At 40.9% G+C, this 15,920-nt stretch overlaps 1 protein-coding gene across 2 annotated transcripts in view; it reads left to right on the top strand.

The window, feature by feature from the left end:
* Window positions 1-15,920, top strand: part of sema3h (sema domain, immunoglobulin domain (Ig), short basic domain, secreted, (semaphorin) 3H) — a 107,657-nt gene that overhangs the window by 61,179 nt on the left and 30,558 nt on the right. For both annotated transcript variants that reach the window (XM_051921397.1, XM_028825013.2), the window contains exons 6-8: window positions 282-401; window positions 2,266-2,411; window positions 8,410-8,524. In XM_051921397.1, the coding sequence (XP_051777357.1) occupies window positions 282-401; window positions 2,266-2,411; window positions 8,410-8,524 (381 nt within the window). The remainder of the gene's footprint in view (window positions 1-281; window positions 402-2,265; window positions 2,412-8,409; window positions 8,525-15,920) is intronic.

Genomic DNA, 15,920 nt, shown 5'->3' with positions numbered 1-15,920 from the left:
CATCCTAAAGCCACCAAACATGTGATACTGGGTGCTAGTAGCCCATATTGTTACAAAAAAGTCTTTGCATGGGTTCTGAAGGATTAGATGAACTCCACCTTGATTTCTCTAGCCTTCAAGATGTTAGCAGATGATTCTAACAAGGACAATCCAAAGACTTTATATGGCCATTCGTGAACCTGAAAGTCAAAACTTAACCCTAGTACAGTTTTGACATGTTAGTAAAACATGTCCACCTAAAATTGACTTGATCCTAATTCCTTCTTCTGTCTCGATTGCAGATGGAGAGCTGTATGCTGGCATTTCTTCTGATTTCATGAGCAGGGATGCTGCATTCTTTCGGAGCCTGGGCAACAAGCATGTCATCCGGACTGAGCAGTATGACTCCATGTGGCTGCAAGGTGAGAGAGTAGGACATGTCAGTGGTACACCATGAATATGTGGTGTGGTTTTTAGTGTGCTGGTATCAGAGCACTACAGGGCATTACTGCCTTGATAAAAAGCTGAAGCACCAAGGCAAGCAGTGACCACTCACAATTCACACTACGAGCAGAAAAGACTTGTCAAGTAGAAACATTTAGGCTGCTGCCCTATGACAATGGCTGTGACCACTCTGTCTCACTAGCCATTGTAGCGCAATTGGGTGTGGCAATTGATAGGAAAAAGATGGACATAAATAATCATCTCTTAGCAACAGAGTTTGGCGGCTGCTCATCTGAACGGGGGTCTCGGGAGAGGATCCAGCCTCCTAATGAATTCTGCAGGCTCCTCCAAGAACTTTGCAGTGCTTAGTGAAGTAAAAGTCTTTTGCCACTTCAAGAAAACTAATAATGAGTAAAGAGACTCCATATGAAACCAGGGAAACTCTGTCTGGGATTTATTAAGAGAAACACTGTGTGGCACTTAAGAGAATCATTAACACATAGACAGCAGCCAGCTGGGCTGTGTTTAAATTAAATTTTGGTGCAAATCTGGAAATCTCATTAGGAGAATTTTTTTCCCGGCGCCAGGGATTCCTCATCATTGAGAGTTATGGCCCCATTGTGGGGTAATTTCAGTTCCTGCCCACAGGGTGTGGAGTGAGGTAGGGTATCCCTACAGGCCACTATGCTAGAGATCCACACAATGTTGAGAAATGTCACTCTCCTTGTGCCCTACTCTCTCCACTCTCTACATCCTAATAGTTCTCAGAAAATGTCATTTTATTTTACTGGCATAATATCCCCAAAAGACAATATCAGTGAGTGTCCTCTCTTCCAAAATGCCCCGATCCTTCAAACCATGTTCTTCATTTGCCATCCAGACTCTACTAAGCTTCCCTATTTTATTTTCAGTCGAATCTGACCATTGCAGCTCCACTTACAGTCTTCTATCACTTCAAGAATTCTCCACTTCAGTTCTCACCAAGTATCTCTAAATCCAGTCTTCCCTGGGCTCAAGATTCGGCAGTTCCAGTTCTTACTTTTCTATTTTACTTCCAGCTGTATTCCTCACTCGTAAAAGGTAGTCAGTCCTCTGTTGTAACTGCAACTCCAGTGCTTACAGAGGTCTCACTGACAATCGGGAATCAGATTTAAGTTATTCATCTCACTGTAGGAGTCTTCACTGGAATCTGGTATTTTTCAGCCCTGTCTTTACTGACCTTTTGTAACAATCCTCACTAATCTCAGCAGACATCGTTTCCAGTACTTCTTTTCCTCAAAAACCCTGTGGATCCTGTGTCACCCTGGCCCAGACTTATGCAGTCTCTCTGATGTCTCAATCTTCCAGCCATCTTTGATTCTTATTATCCAGTTCCAAACATCTCTGGCCTTAGAGGTCTTCTACACCAGTTTCCAGGTTCAGGTCTCACTAAACCAGTCTTTTCTAAATTTGTACTTGAGTTCATTCCTGAAGATTTCTCATTTAATTCCCTGTTGCTCTTTATGACCTCTTGTAAAGGTTTCTTGATTATCGAGGGTTCTCCATTTACATTGCTTTTTGACCTTAAAGAGTCTTCACACACACTGTTCTCACACTTATCCTTGTCATAGTCACGCAACTTCTCTGACCTCAGGGGTCTTTCACCCCAGTCTTATATGACCTTAAGTGTCTTCAGGAACACTCACAGCTAAAACTCATCACCTCCACCTTAATTTTCTTTCTGAAGGTACAGATTGTACATGATCCATAGGTATTTGTTGGTTTTAATCACTGACTGTTGGTTCATACAAATGCCTACCTATCTGTCTCATTTGTGTTTTCTCCCTTTTCCAACTTCCTCAGATCCCAAGTTCATTAAGGTGGCTGCCATCTCAGAGAGTAACAACCAGGAAGATGACAAGGTGTATGTGTTCTTTACAGAACGTGCTCAGGAAGCAGAGAATGGAGGTAGCAAGGTCATATATTCCAGGGTGGCACGTGTTTGCAAGGTGGGTGTGCAATGAAATGGAGTAAAGGTGTAAACTTGTGTGTGATGGCTCTAATGTCCTGGTAAAGAAGGAGGTGAGAGTTTAGTAAATAGATCAGGAGCATTCTTCAGTGCATTGCCTGGTTTCCACACTGTTAACAAGATTATGGGCTGCTTACACATATCCATCCATCCATCCATCCATCCATTCTGTAACCCACTTAAGCTACCTCAGAGTGACTGGGTTTCTGTTTGCCTCCCAATCAAAGTAATGAATATTTGGCACAAAAAAGAAAACTTTAAAATCCTTATATTTATTCTTTAAACTGCTAAGTTTAAAATGACAAAATGAATGAATGCAATACGTTTTTCTCATTGATATCCTCAGCTGTCAGCCCAGCAAAGCAACATGATCGATCGTCAGTTTGCCGTTCAGCTCTGGAGGGCAGCCACAAGAAACACTTCAGGCTCTGTGATTGATACCTGTGCTGCTTGGGCGTGAAAATTCAGTCAGCCTGAGCAAAAGGGCAAATGAGTCTTTGTAGGAAAAGAAAAACAAAGAGCAGCCATTCTTACTTCAGAGCCACGCAAGGGGGTGAGGGGGTGGTCTGCTTGATTTATTGCCGAGACTTGCTCAGTGCCTCTGTCACCCCAATACAGTGGATGCACAGAAGAACACTTTCTGAATTAAGCATGTTATTATTGATCTCTGATTAGTCCAATTATTTTTTTAAAAACATTTTATTGAATTTATTAAAATCAAATAGCATTCCATACAAGTAAGTCAAATTTTACAAAATTAGGTTTGAATCAAATCAACCCCCTGATTAGTCAAACTAACTCAAATGGTGATTTCTAGTGCATTTCTATTAGCTCTGGGCACTCATTCCGGAGAAGACCACTGTGCCAGGACTTCTCTAGCTCTTTGCTTCAGCATTTCAGGATGTTGTGACATTATGACACAATGATAAGTGCTTCACGAAAACAGGCATGATTATTTTCCCATACATTTAGTTCTTCATCCTGCTATTCCCTCATTACCTTCTAAATGACCAGGATAATTAGTGACTCTGATGGAAGTTGGTATCATCAGGTTGGCATAGGTTGTGCTTTAAGTCTCACAGAAGAATTTCAGAAGATATAGGGAGAAAAAACTTCAGTAGCAGCATTAGAGGTCCTGTGCATGACCTACAGGTAGACCTACAGTGATGTACTCTGTATGTGTGTTCTTGGTGACATGGAGGGCCAATAGGAATATGCAATGCTGAAGCATAGTGGCAACCCTGACATGAACATGCAATGTTCTTTCTAGAATGCAAGGGAGGGTGTGACCAGGCAGAAGAGGCAAGGAGTCCCAAAACTTTGCATTTGTCAGGTGGCAGGAACAGGTTGTCCCTTATTATAGGTAATGAGTGATCTCCTGGGAAGACAGATGAGGTGCTAATATGGCTCAGGGGTGCAGGAATATCAAGGGTAACTAGAAAGATTTGTAGGCTGGTGTCACTGTTGGAGAAGGAAGTCAACTCCAACTCCATCCGTGGGATCTTTTAAGATTAGATTCAGAAGTCAAGTTTGAGGAGAAGTTGAGGAATGACTGGTCAGCTTGTGGGAAAGCGAGATCAGAGTTGACATTCAATTGCTATATACTGTAGGTTGGCCAAAGCTGGTGGGATTTAAACAAAGCTTCCTCTGTGTTATTTTGAATGTGAACCACTGCCATGATGGCCCCCTACTACCAAAAATGTGTAGGTTATGCTTATTGACTGTTTTGCAGGGGTGAATGTGAGTGTGCCCTGCAGTGAATGGGTGTCCCATCCAGGACTGATTCCAGTGGTAAGCTCTTTTGCCGCGCAATCGAGAGTGACTGGGACGATAAAATAAAAATGGATGGATCAATAACAAATAGACAGATGTGAGAAGCGTCAGCCATCCTGTTATGTTGTACAGTGGCCTTCCATGCACTCTGCCTGAAGCTGATGTTAGCTGTGAACTCTGCCTGCACCTTGTGGGCAGCCATGGCTGGAATGTGCTACAGATCGAAGTCTCGGCTCACTGGTAACGGAAATCGGGCATAACCAGGGAGGGCGTGCTTCATGGATGAAACGCAATTTAGTTAATAAGTGGCACTGTGTAGCATGTCTCTACTTGATCGAGCAGAAATCCTGGACCCGCTAGCCCCCCCTCTTCCCACGCCAGTTCCCCCATCCCTGTCCGTATACTCAGACCTCAAGTGTGACTGTGTTGGATTCAGAGAAAAATGTAAACAAAGTTACACTGGAATGTTTCAGTTTTTATAAGATCGATGTGGCTGTGCGGGCCGCCAAACATCTTCGAGTAAAAAATGAAGACTTTTTATAAACAAGTGGGAGCATCCAGGTCACTTCAATCATTTGAATCCTTGCTTCAACCTGCCAAAACTCTGGTGTAATATATTAATGGACAGAGCAAGAAGAATGGCTTCTGGTCAGTGTGAAGAAGAAAATAAAACAGGCAGATATAACTGGCAGTGTGCAGCTAAGTAGGACATTGAATGATGTAAACATTTGGAGTTGAGGCCATGTGACAAAGGGTCTCAGTCACTAGCTGCTATGACCCTTTCAATCCAAGAAATGCTGGCTGTCACCCTATATCAGTGACATACCTATAGGTAGTGCAGCTGGGGCAGTTGCACCGGGGCCAATGAAGTTGAGGGGGCACAAGGCTGGGTTAGTGACTACAGGGTTGCTGTTTCATTAGGTTTTATTATTAATATGCTTGCCTGTTTGACATCACAATGAGAAGTTTAATGGTGTTATCATTCCCACAACTCCATAAAGCTTAGTTATGATGATTGACCCTTGTACGGCTTATATGCTTGGCGTATCCCAGTGATGGTGGTCATTTTTCAAATGTATATGATTTAAATTTTATATGATGGAGGACCTAATTTTTGCACTAGGGCCCGTCATGCTCTAGTTACACCACTGTCCCATAATGCAATTGTTTTGCAATTCTATCACAGTCAGATTGACAGCCACACCACTTTTGACCAAGAAATTCTCAAGTGGACCTCCAGTTGTTCAGTGGTTTCAACAGGCACAGTCATTTTAAGTGTGTGATGTTAGAGGGGCCTTGTTCCAAACTATCTTCAATTTCATATGGGATTTTTGATAACTACATTCATTTTGTTCATGAACTGGTCCAGGGTCCAATGCTCTTCTTTGAGATTTAGGACAATGGAAATCAATTCCTTATCTAGAACTAGGGGGCATTGATGGAAACTGGCTAAATGTACATTTTCACACAATGCTTAGATCTTTTTTTTAACAACACTAAATATGTTACATAGTAGCGTGGTAGAAAGTTATATTTTGAGGACCTTCAATTCCTACACAATTAGGTGAATAAAGACAGATGAGCTTTGTTGAGTTATATAGTTTGTTCCTGTCAAATAATTTCTTGTGGTTTTGTTACATACCAAACCATTAGCAGCTTTATTTCAGCTTTGACCATTAGTCAGCCTAACTGCAGGCCTTTGAGAGGGAGGAGAACAATGGAGTACCCAAAGAATGTGCCAACTCCTTACAAATGTTTACTGGCCTGGCAGCTGAACCCACAAATACAGTAGCTGTCTGCCTAGGGCAGGCCATGGCCTGGTGCCTGCTACTACTACTACTACTACTACTACTACTACTACTACTACTACTACTACTACTACTACTAATAATAATAATAAATTACATTTATATTGCACGTTTCTCACTACTCAAAGCTCTTAGACAGAGGGAACCACTGCAACCACTACCAATGTGCAGCACCCGCCTGGATGATGTGAAGGCAAGCCATTATTGCTCCAGTACGGTCACCACACATTAGCTATCAGGTAGTGAGAGGGTGAGAGAGATAGCCAATTATAGGAGATGATCTGAGGGCCAGAATGGATGGGGCTGTGGTGGTCAATTTAGCCAGGATTTCAGGATAAACCCTTCTCTTTTAGAAAGACGTCCAGAGATCTTTAATGACCACAGAGAGTCTGGACCTCAGTTTTATGTCTCATTTGTAGGACGGCACCATTTTTACAGCAGTGTCCCCATTACTGCACTGGGATATTTTGTTCCACATTCAGGCCATGGGGTAAGTGCCCCCTGCTGGCCACACCAACACATCTTTCAGCAGCAACCCAAGCTTTTTCTGCTGGATGACCGCTTCTGAACTGCATGTGATATGGCTGCTGGCTGAGTAGAGCTGGATAATCCTATGTAGAAATGTGTGTCTTCAGATGTACTTTACTATGGGTGTTGAGAATATTTTATTTCATGTACCACCTCAGATTAAGCAGACATTGAACCAAAAGGGCAAGCAATTCCATTCCCCAGTGTATAAAAATATATTTGCAAATCATGAGTGTTAGCCCTCTTTTGTGATTTCTTATCTAATGAAAGGTGTATGGTGGGTTCAGAAGGCATTCAGATCTCTCCACTTTTTTCATATGTTGTTATGTTGCAAGTGACCGTCATTACCCCATAACAACAATGCTAAAACAAGATTTTTTTTGCAGATTTATTAAAAATAAAATACCGAAATAACTCATTGATGCAAGTGTTCAGACCTTTTGCTATTGCACTTGAAATCTGACTCAGTTCTATTGATCCTCATTGTGATGTTTCTGCACTTTGTTTGGAGTTCACCTGTGATTGATTCAATTGATTGGCAATGATTTGGAAAGACGCACACCTGTCAGGTGCCACAGCTGACAATGTCAAAACCAAATTCGAGGAATTCCCTGCCAAGCTTAGGGACAGGATTGTGTTAAGGCACAGAAGGATACAAACAAATTCCTGCAGCATTGAAGATTCCCAGGAGCACTGTGGCCTGCATAATTCACAGATGGAAGAATTTTGGTGCCACTATGAATTTTCCTAGAGATGGCTACTTAGCCAAACTGAGTATTCGTGGTAGAAGGGCCTTGCCCAGAGAGGAGATCAAGAACTCGATAGCTACTCTGATTGAATACCTGCCTGGAGAGACTTCCTAGAGGTCAACTATCATGGCAACACTCCACCAAACTGAGGTTTATTACAGAGTGTAATGTAAGCTCAATCCAAAGGACACATAAATTACTGTCAGACTCTGAGAAACAAGATTATCTGGTCTGATGAAACCAAAAATAGCATCATGGAGCAAACCAGGCACCACTCATCACCTATGAAATACAATTCCAATTGTAAAGCATGGTAGCGGCGGCATCATCCTGTGGAGTTGTGTTTCATTGGTATGGACTGGTAGAACAGAGCAAAGTCTCCTTAAGGAAAGCCTGCTCCAAAGCACTCAGGACTTCAGCTGGGCCCAAAGTTTACCTTCCAACAGGACATTGACCCAAAGCACAGAGAAAAGACAACATGGAAGTGGCTCAGAGACAACTCTGGGAATGTCATTGAGTTGTCAAGTCAGAGTCCAAACTTGAACCCAAAGAAAAATCTCTGGAGAGACCTGAAGATAGCCATCCACCATCTGACATGAAAGAAAGAAAATCCCCAAATCCAGGTGTATGCAGCTTGTCGCATCAGACCCAAGAAGACTCTAGGCTAGAATCACTACCAAGGGGACTTCATCTAAGTGCTAAGTAGAGGGTTTAAATACCTATGTCAATGGGACATTTGAGAATTTTATTTTTAATAAATTTACAAAATTTTCTAAAATCCCGCAGTCACTTTGTCATTCTGGGATATTGAGTGTTGCTTAATATGGGGGAAAAAAAGGAAAATACTTAGCATGAGGCTGCAACATAGCAAAATGTGAAAAAAGTGAAGGGGTCTGAATACTTTCTGATGCTACACTGTAAGAAATTATTTACAAGTATCCAATGGTTTGAAGACTTTGATGGTGCTCTCAAGTGGATCATATTATTAGTACTGAGGTGGGCTCATGGATTTTAGAAGCTGACCCATTGTGTCATGAAGAGGCCCACCACTCTGACACCCCAATGTTGTTTCTGTGCTCATGTTAATTATTATTATTATTTTTTTTAATACTTGCTTCAGAATGACATTGGAGGACAACGCAGTCTAGTCAATAAATGGAGCACCTTCCTCAAAGCCAGACTCATCTGCTCCATCCAGGGGCCGGATGGCATCCAGACACACTTTGATGAGCTTCGTAAGTAACTCAATTGTCATTTGAAAAGTCTGTGGAGTTAATTAGTTTTGTCCAGGCTTCTAGGGATGTCTAGACATAGTCAAAGAGTTGATTGTGATAGCAGTGTGCACAGAGTTCTGACATTTTTTTTCTTCAGCTTAACATTATCATTGTGGGAGAACTAGTTTTGGGTCCCGGAGTAAAATCAATTTAAGGGTCAACAGCTTCACCATATCCTTTCTCACTGCCTTGAGGAGGTGGTACAGTTTCAATGTTTTCCACAATTGTTTTAATTATCACCTACCAAAGTACTGTGTTGTGTCCATAAAGAAATTACAAATTTGAAACAAAACAAGAATGATGGCTAATTCAGGCTCTGTAAAGGACGTGACAGATCAGTGATGTTTTTAATCTGAAGTCATTCCCTCCAAAAAGAAATCCTCATGAGCCTAAGAAGCTGAACGTGACATACTCTGCATCGTCTTGATGGGATGATTTCTCACTGTGGCCTGAAGGCAGCCGTCTCATCTTCAGTGCAGACAGGCCTTGATCAAAGCCTTGATAGGAGTCACAGTGAAATTCCACACTTCTGATTTTCTGATATCTTCTGCTGGGTGGGAACTTAGGCAGAAAGATGAATCTGACTGCCAGAGGTGGTACTAAATTGTCTTGTATGTAGAGGTTCACATGGGTATAATGGGAAAAGGATGCATCTGTCATGGAGCAGCCAGCCTCCTTAATTATCTTCTCCAGGCTTAAAACATGTAATTTGATCCCAGTGATACAACCTATCATAACATCAGAGATACATCCATTCAGCAGTCCATTTTCTAATTTACTTATCCATTTTAGGGTCACAGATAACTCATGCCTACACCAGGAGTACAAGGCAACTGTGATGTTCCAGCCATTTTATAGTACTGTTGACATGTGGCAGCACCAACATTTATCACTCTAATGTGTGGCTCTGTATGAAGGAACGTGTTATGGGAGCAGTGAACATCTTCTGTGAAATCACACTATTTAATCCACCTAGGCTATAGCATGAGGCACCTTGGATACCTTGTGTGTCTTCAGGCTTCAGCATCAGAGTTTGACAGATCTGTGGCCATCATTACTGAGCTGTGCAGACTCAGTAGCTGGAATTGTGGTTTTCTCGAGACTGTAGCTGACAGAAGTAGAACTACACAGATTTGTAGTCATCATGATGGTTGATAGACAGGCGTTTGTCCATAGATGGAGAATATGTGACTGTCTAAGATGACGACTCAAGGAATGAAATAGGTTCAGCATCCTGAAGAACTAAAATGATCAGTGCAATCAGTAATGGACTGGCAAGGCCTGTTGTCCTTGTAGTCAATTGATGGACAAAGTAGCAGATCTGTAGGCAATCCAGGCATAAGAGAGAGGAACTAGATTGACTGTAGAACATGATCAATGTGTGGTCCTCAAGGTTGGATTCCATAATATGAAGGATGCCATGATGGAAGCAGTCAAGACTGGCTGTAGGACTAGACTCCTTTTTGATAGTCATTATAGGACACAGAGACGCCTTACATCTCTGCTTTTTAGTTGGACAGGCAGTTGGTTTTCTAGTCTACAACAGTTTGAAATACTGAGTGACAGATATGCGTATTCATATGACTTCTGAAAATAAAAGAAAAAGACCATAACCCCCAAAAACCAAGTAATTTGTCAATAACTAGTATATTGGAAATAATAATATAATTTAATAGATAAATTAACCAAACAAGAAAAGGACCCTCCAAAGCAGGTAAAACTGACAAACAAATTAGATGAATTACTTCAAACATTCATTTTAAATTTAGATGACCAAAAAAGAAAGAGCCTGGATTGATGTGTGTCCTCTGGTTTAGAGCTGTTTGTTTGAAATCTGATAGAACTAGAGAGCTGTGTGGACAGAAAATTGCAAGTGGCCAGTCCAGGGATCAAATAGCTTGACATTCCAACAGGTCTCTAAAATATGAGTGGAGCATCAAAGCTGTGCACTAGAAGTGGGGTCACCACGAGGATGGTGAAACATGTGGTCAACGAACTGCGAACAAAAAACCTTGTATGATGTGGACATTGTTTGCACAGTGTATGCTGAGAAAGTCAGATTCTTCAGTCAAATGATTAATCAATCTTTACTTGTTATGCTGGTAGCAGTCGCTGCAATTTGTTTATGTTATTATGTCGACCCCAGGAACAGACTCAGTCTTGATCCGCCATGCGCACACTCACACACTCACAGATAAAGAGACACTGATAAAGACGCTCAATGCATCCATAAATAATACAGATATAATAAGATAATAAAGTATATATTAATCAAATAATAAAGGAAAATAAAACAATTATTAAACAAAAAAGCTCACAAAATTTCCCGACTTTGATAATTATTTACAAATGCTGCACAAAAGAAAAGCACCAAAGGCACAAATGGATGTGGCTAAAATTGGCAATCCAGTAGCAATCATATTCCAAATTCACAATCTGAGAGTAAGGTCACAACAGAGAAAAAAAGGTTGTAATCCAGTAAATTTAAATAAGTAAAGGACTGAGCGAACTTACCAACACTGAGCTTTAACAAGGTATCCCACTGCACTGCTTGTCTCCACATGCTTTATAGGGCTGGGGGCAGTGCCAAGATGGAGATGGACAGGTGGCCCCGCCTCTTGGGGAACCACACATAAAAGACAAAGAACACATTCGTCCACATACTGCAGAAGCATAATTATACAAAACTGAAATATTGTGAACATAAATAACTATTATCAAAATATTAAAAGCACTTTATATTAAAAGAGAAGCATAAACATAAAACACTAGCATGCTCTAGGAGACACATTTACACCTCAATTCAACTTTAACTTTATCATCCCATATAGGAAAATTAATTAGGTTTGTGCATCAACTATAAGCTCATATAGATATAGGTTTTAAATATAAAAAGATAAGTAAAGTGAAAATACAATATAAGGATCTATATATATCTGAACACCAACATGCATGCACATTTTAAAAATAAATACATAAATATGTAAATATAAAAACTGAAAAGCTTTATAGCTATCTACACAGTGGTGCTTATGAATCTGCCATGTCAATGATGAATGTGTATTCCAATGACCTGTTCTCAATCCATAGCCTAATTGCTGAGGGTACAAATGATCTCTTATATTTTTTTTCAACACTGTAAGAATAGGTTTAGTGCCACAGAGCTAAAATTAAATTTGCAGTGTGGTGGGTATGTGAGATGATTGAAGATTTGATGGAGCTTTTATAAGAACCGCATCCTAATATTGCTGTTGCACTGATTTTTGTTCCACCCCAATGACCCTACACACTACTTAATCAAGAACCAAAGTTTGAGGTCGTCTCAGGCACACATGTTGCCAAAGACACAGAATAAACCAAAGCAAAGAACACTCTGCAGAACAGATAAGTAAAACATATGGAAAAATGTAGCAGTTTACATGAGAAAAACAGCCTTTTCCTGCAAAACAAATTAACGTGTTAGTTTCACAAAACTGTATGTGACTCGAAATTTGCTTGTTTCGATCATCCCTACTGATGTCCAGAACACCGCAGCCAAAGTCAAGCGGTATACACGAGTATTGCCAGCATGACAACATCCATGCATCTGTTTGTTTTCCTCATTAGAAAGCGTACATTTTATTTTAATGCTGGGGCAAAATGAAGTTTATTGTGGTAGGTGGAGATGAACTTGGTATGGGATACATTTTGTTAGAGGAGCCCTCATTGATGGTGGTGTGGGTAAGCAGCTGCCAGGAAGTTGTGTGCCTTATAAATGCATGGAATGCTAAATAATAATGTTCTGGGCACTAAACACGAAGGACATGGGGGATGGGCAGAAGTCAAGGAAAGTTCCAGGTTGCCAGGTGGCTTCACATAACTCTCATGTGCTACAGGCAGGGTTATAGACAAAAAGGCTGACTGTCCTCTTAACGTTATGTTGTAACCTAGGGACTTGGGGTCCACCAGAGGGAGCTTTGTTGAAAATTGTCCCAGGACTTTCAGGAGGAGTGACTACTGCTGGAAATGCATCCTGGGATTGCCCTGTAAACTGATGGGACATGATGCCATCTCAACAAGCCTTGTACTTGGCAGCAGTAGGTGGATTGAGACGAGATTCAGGGAGGAATTGTGTCCAGAAGAGTGAGAGAGAGCGTGAGGAGAGCTGTTTAAGACATCGGTAGTACATTGTGGCTGGCCCACTAAGCAGACTTGGGTGTACAACCCATTCAGTTAGGTCTCAAGAGGCAAGCAGGATTAGGTTTCTTATGTAACATTTCATATTTCTGGTTGTTATTAATAACTTCAAATTATTTGGTAACACTTTAGGTACTACAGAAATGTATCTGTTATTCATATACTATTACGTAACAAGACCTTAACATACACTTCTTTGGGTCTTCATAACATGAATAAAACATTGGTAAAGTTTTTATTCAACTCTGCAATACACCCTACTAACAAAACTTCACGTTGGAGTGGTCGGACGTGGCTTAACTGAGACACATTTCTCTTAAAATTACAGATTTAGTATAAGATCTGTGAATCCTTCATATTATCAAGTCATTTTACCATCACGTCAATATGCCACACAACACAGAGATGAATAGCCAATTTACTGATGTAATATAAGTGTTATGAAGACTAAAAGAAGTCTTTGTTAAGGTCTTGTTATATCTGAGTAAAAGTGTAATAGATGCATTTTTTTCAGGACCTAAACTAAAGTGTTACCAATTATTTTGACCAAGTTCAATTTTGTTCCTATCCCATTTTCCTTTTTTTTTGTTTATGAAAACACAGGAGAATGCATCACCTGATGGCATCCATTATGTTATTAAGGTAACGCCATAAATATGGCAACACTTCCACTGTGCATTACCCTCAGCGGATTCGCATCTTGAAAACAAAAACTCTGTTAATGATAGTTAGCTTCTATACCAAGTGTACTGAATGAAAAAGAAGACAAAGGACCAGGGGATAAGATGTGATCAAAAAATAAAGTGGGGGTCAACAATGGGAGTCGGAACGAGAAACTGCTTAATAAAAATCAGAGTCGATAAAGAGATGAAAATATTAATTAATAATATTAATCACAACAGAAACCTATGTTATCGGATTAGGTTGTAATCAGGTCTGCTCGAGGTGACCCTTATGCAGTCACGCCAATGACGCCACTGTCACGTTGAAACCTGGGATGGCAATGGGTGAAACAACTTGAAAAAACAGTGGTGCCCAAATTCAAAACAAAAATGGCATTGAAAAATGAATAACATTTGAATAAAGCCACCAAATAGAAAATACTCATCAGAATCTTAAGATATATAACTAATTTAAAGAGATTCAAGAAAATCCAGAAAAAGTGAAATACCGACGTCAATCACAACATCAGTGGGCCCAGTGTTAGGTTTTGCTTCTGGTTATTTCTTTAACTCCTTTTCGTCCTCGACTTTGACTCTCGTTTCCCCCTTGTGTTTTGTATTCCTTACTATGCTTTTTTTTGGCTCACATTTATCCTCTCCTGGTTTGTTTCTTGTCATCTCTAAATAACCTTTGGACACCTCGTGTCTCACAACGCCTGTTTTTCTTCATTAGATTCTTTCCTCCTCTGTCTGTTTAAATGCTATCATTTTGATGATCTTTGGACTTGCTGTTGGCGCCTTCATCATAGACACACTCTGGGAGAGAGTCTCAGACAGGTGGCACCATGAAAGCAAAGCAGCGTCCTTCAAGATTCGCTTGAATCCAATCCAACAGCAAGGCTGTGAACAGGGCACCAGGCCTACCTGTCAGAGAGCTGCACATCCTTATTTATGTTCTTCTTAATCCCCTTTATGGCACACACAGCCTTTCATTACGAGTCTGACAAGATGTGAACGCCACATGTTCATCAGTAGCTGCAGCCCACTGGCAGGATGGGCTGCTGTATTTCAGAGCAGGGACAGTCTGAACCTCCTTGGCCACACATGAGCAAAGCCTGTTGAGGGGGCGTGTGTGTTTGTGTGTGTGTGTGTGTGTGGTCTTTAATTTCTAAAACACAGGCAGCTTCTTTCCTGCTGCAGCAATGGAGAACAGGAGCACCAAACCGTAAAAATTAAGTAAAATTCAAAACTGAATCAAACTGGGATCAAAGTCTTGCAGTTGGCTTTGCATCACCACAGAGCCGACAGCGGAGGGATGCGGTTTTTGTTCAAGTGTGCTGGCTTGCCCATTGTTGCTTTATTTTTTAACTTGTTATAGTTCACTCGTATAATTAACATCAAACTACTCCACAAAAGCTCATTTATCCTGCCTTTTCAGTGGCAAATAAATCAGTAACAAATGACCTCATTGTGTGCAAAGGGTGCCTTTATGAAAGAGAAGATATGTTGTTAGTCATGAGGGGGCGGCTTATGGCTTCTCGAATAAAGTGGATGCCGTTGCCAACATGACCTCATGCCCCAGTCGGGCATGCATGATACCCAGCTTTATAATGTCACTCACAAAGGCCTGACTCGGTGACATCAGTGTACAAGGCTGACTTATGTCTTCTGGGATCTTGACTTTCCATCACTAATGCTTGACTGAGGGTGTCATCTCTGTCACCAGCTTTGGAGTCACAGTTTGCAAGGCGTCTGTTCACCTATAAACCATTGCTGATGTGCAATGTGAAAATATTCTTCTACGTTCGCTCTGTGTCACAGTGTGTCCCAGGGTGGCCTACTGACACAAAGTCGCTAGTTCTGTTCTCATCCATTAACTTTCATTTAATTTGCCTGTGATCCAAGTTATAAAAACATATTTACGAGAAATGTACTTTATTCTGAGTGATTGTAATGGACCTTGATCTTGTAGCTGCTGCATACAGAAGTATTTTCGCTTGTTAACTGTTTTCTATCTTCTATTTCATTCGTAGGTGTTTTATACAAATTAATGGTTAAACCAAAATCCAGCCCATACAAAACTGAGCCTCCATTTTTCTGAAATATTACACCAAAGCCAGCAAAACCTCATCTCATAGTTGCTCAGTAGCTCATTTCAGGTGCTCTGTGTTTATTTTCTGGTATGTTGTGGTTACCACAACCAAAGGCTACCTTATATCCCCTAAAAAATGTTTTTGCACGTCTCTGTTGAGGCCCCCCTCTTCTAGGGGCTCCACCCACTCACCCACCCCTCCACAATACCACCATCATTTGAGATCATATCAGCAGCACCTGAGGAAAAATAAAGTGGAATTCCAGAAACACACATGGAGTTCAGTCTTTTTCTTAAGCGGTGGCCTCATTGCCTGTGGTCCGGGTACATAAAAAAAAAAAAAGGAAAAAGAAAACATTTTACAAACGGTAGTGTGACTTGCAAGCAGGGGCATGGAATTACAGCTTGATTTAAAGGTGTTTTAAAC

This window comes from Erpetoichthys calabaricus, chromosome 18 (genome assembly GCF_900747795.2).
Source record: "Erpetoichthys calabaricus chromosome 18, fErpCal1.3, whole genome shotgun sequence".
Taxonomy (NCBI): Eukaryota; Metazoa; Chordata; class Cladistia; order Polypteriformes; family Polypteridae; genus Erpetoichthys; species Erpetoichthys calabaricus.
This window is presented reverse-complemented; position numbering and strand designations above follow the sequence as displayed.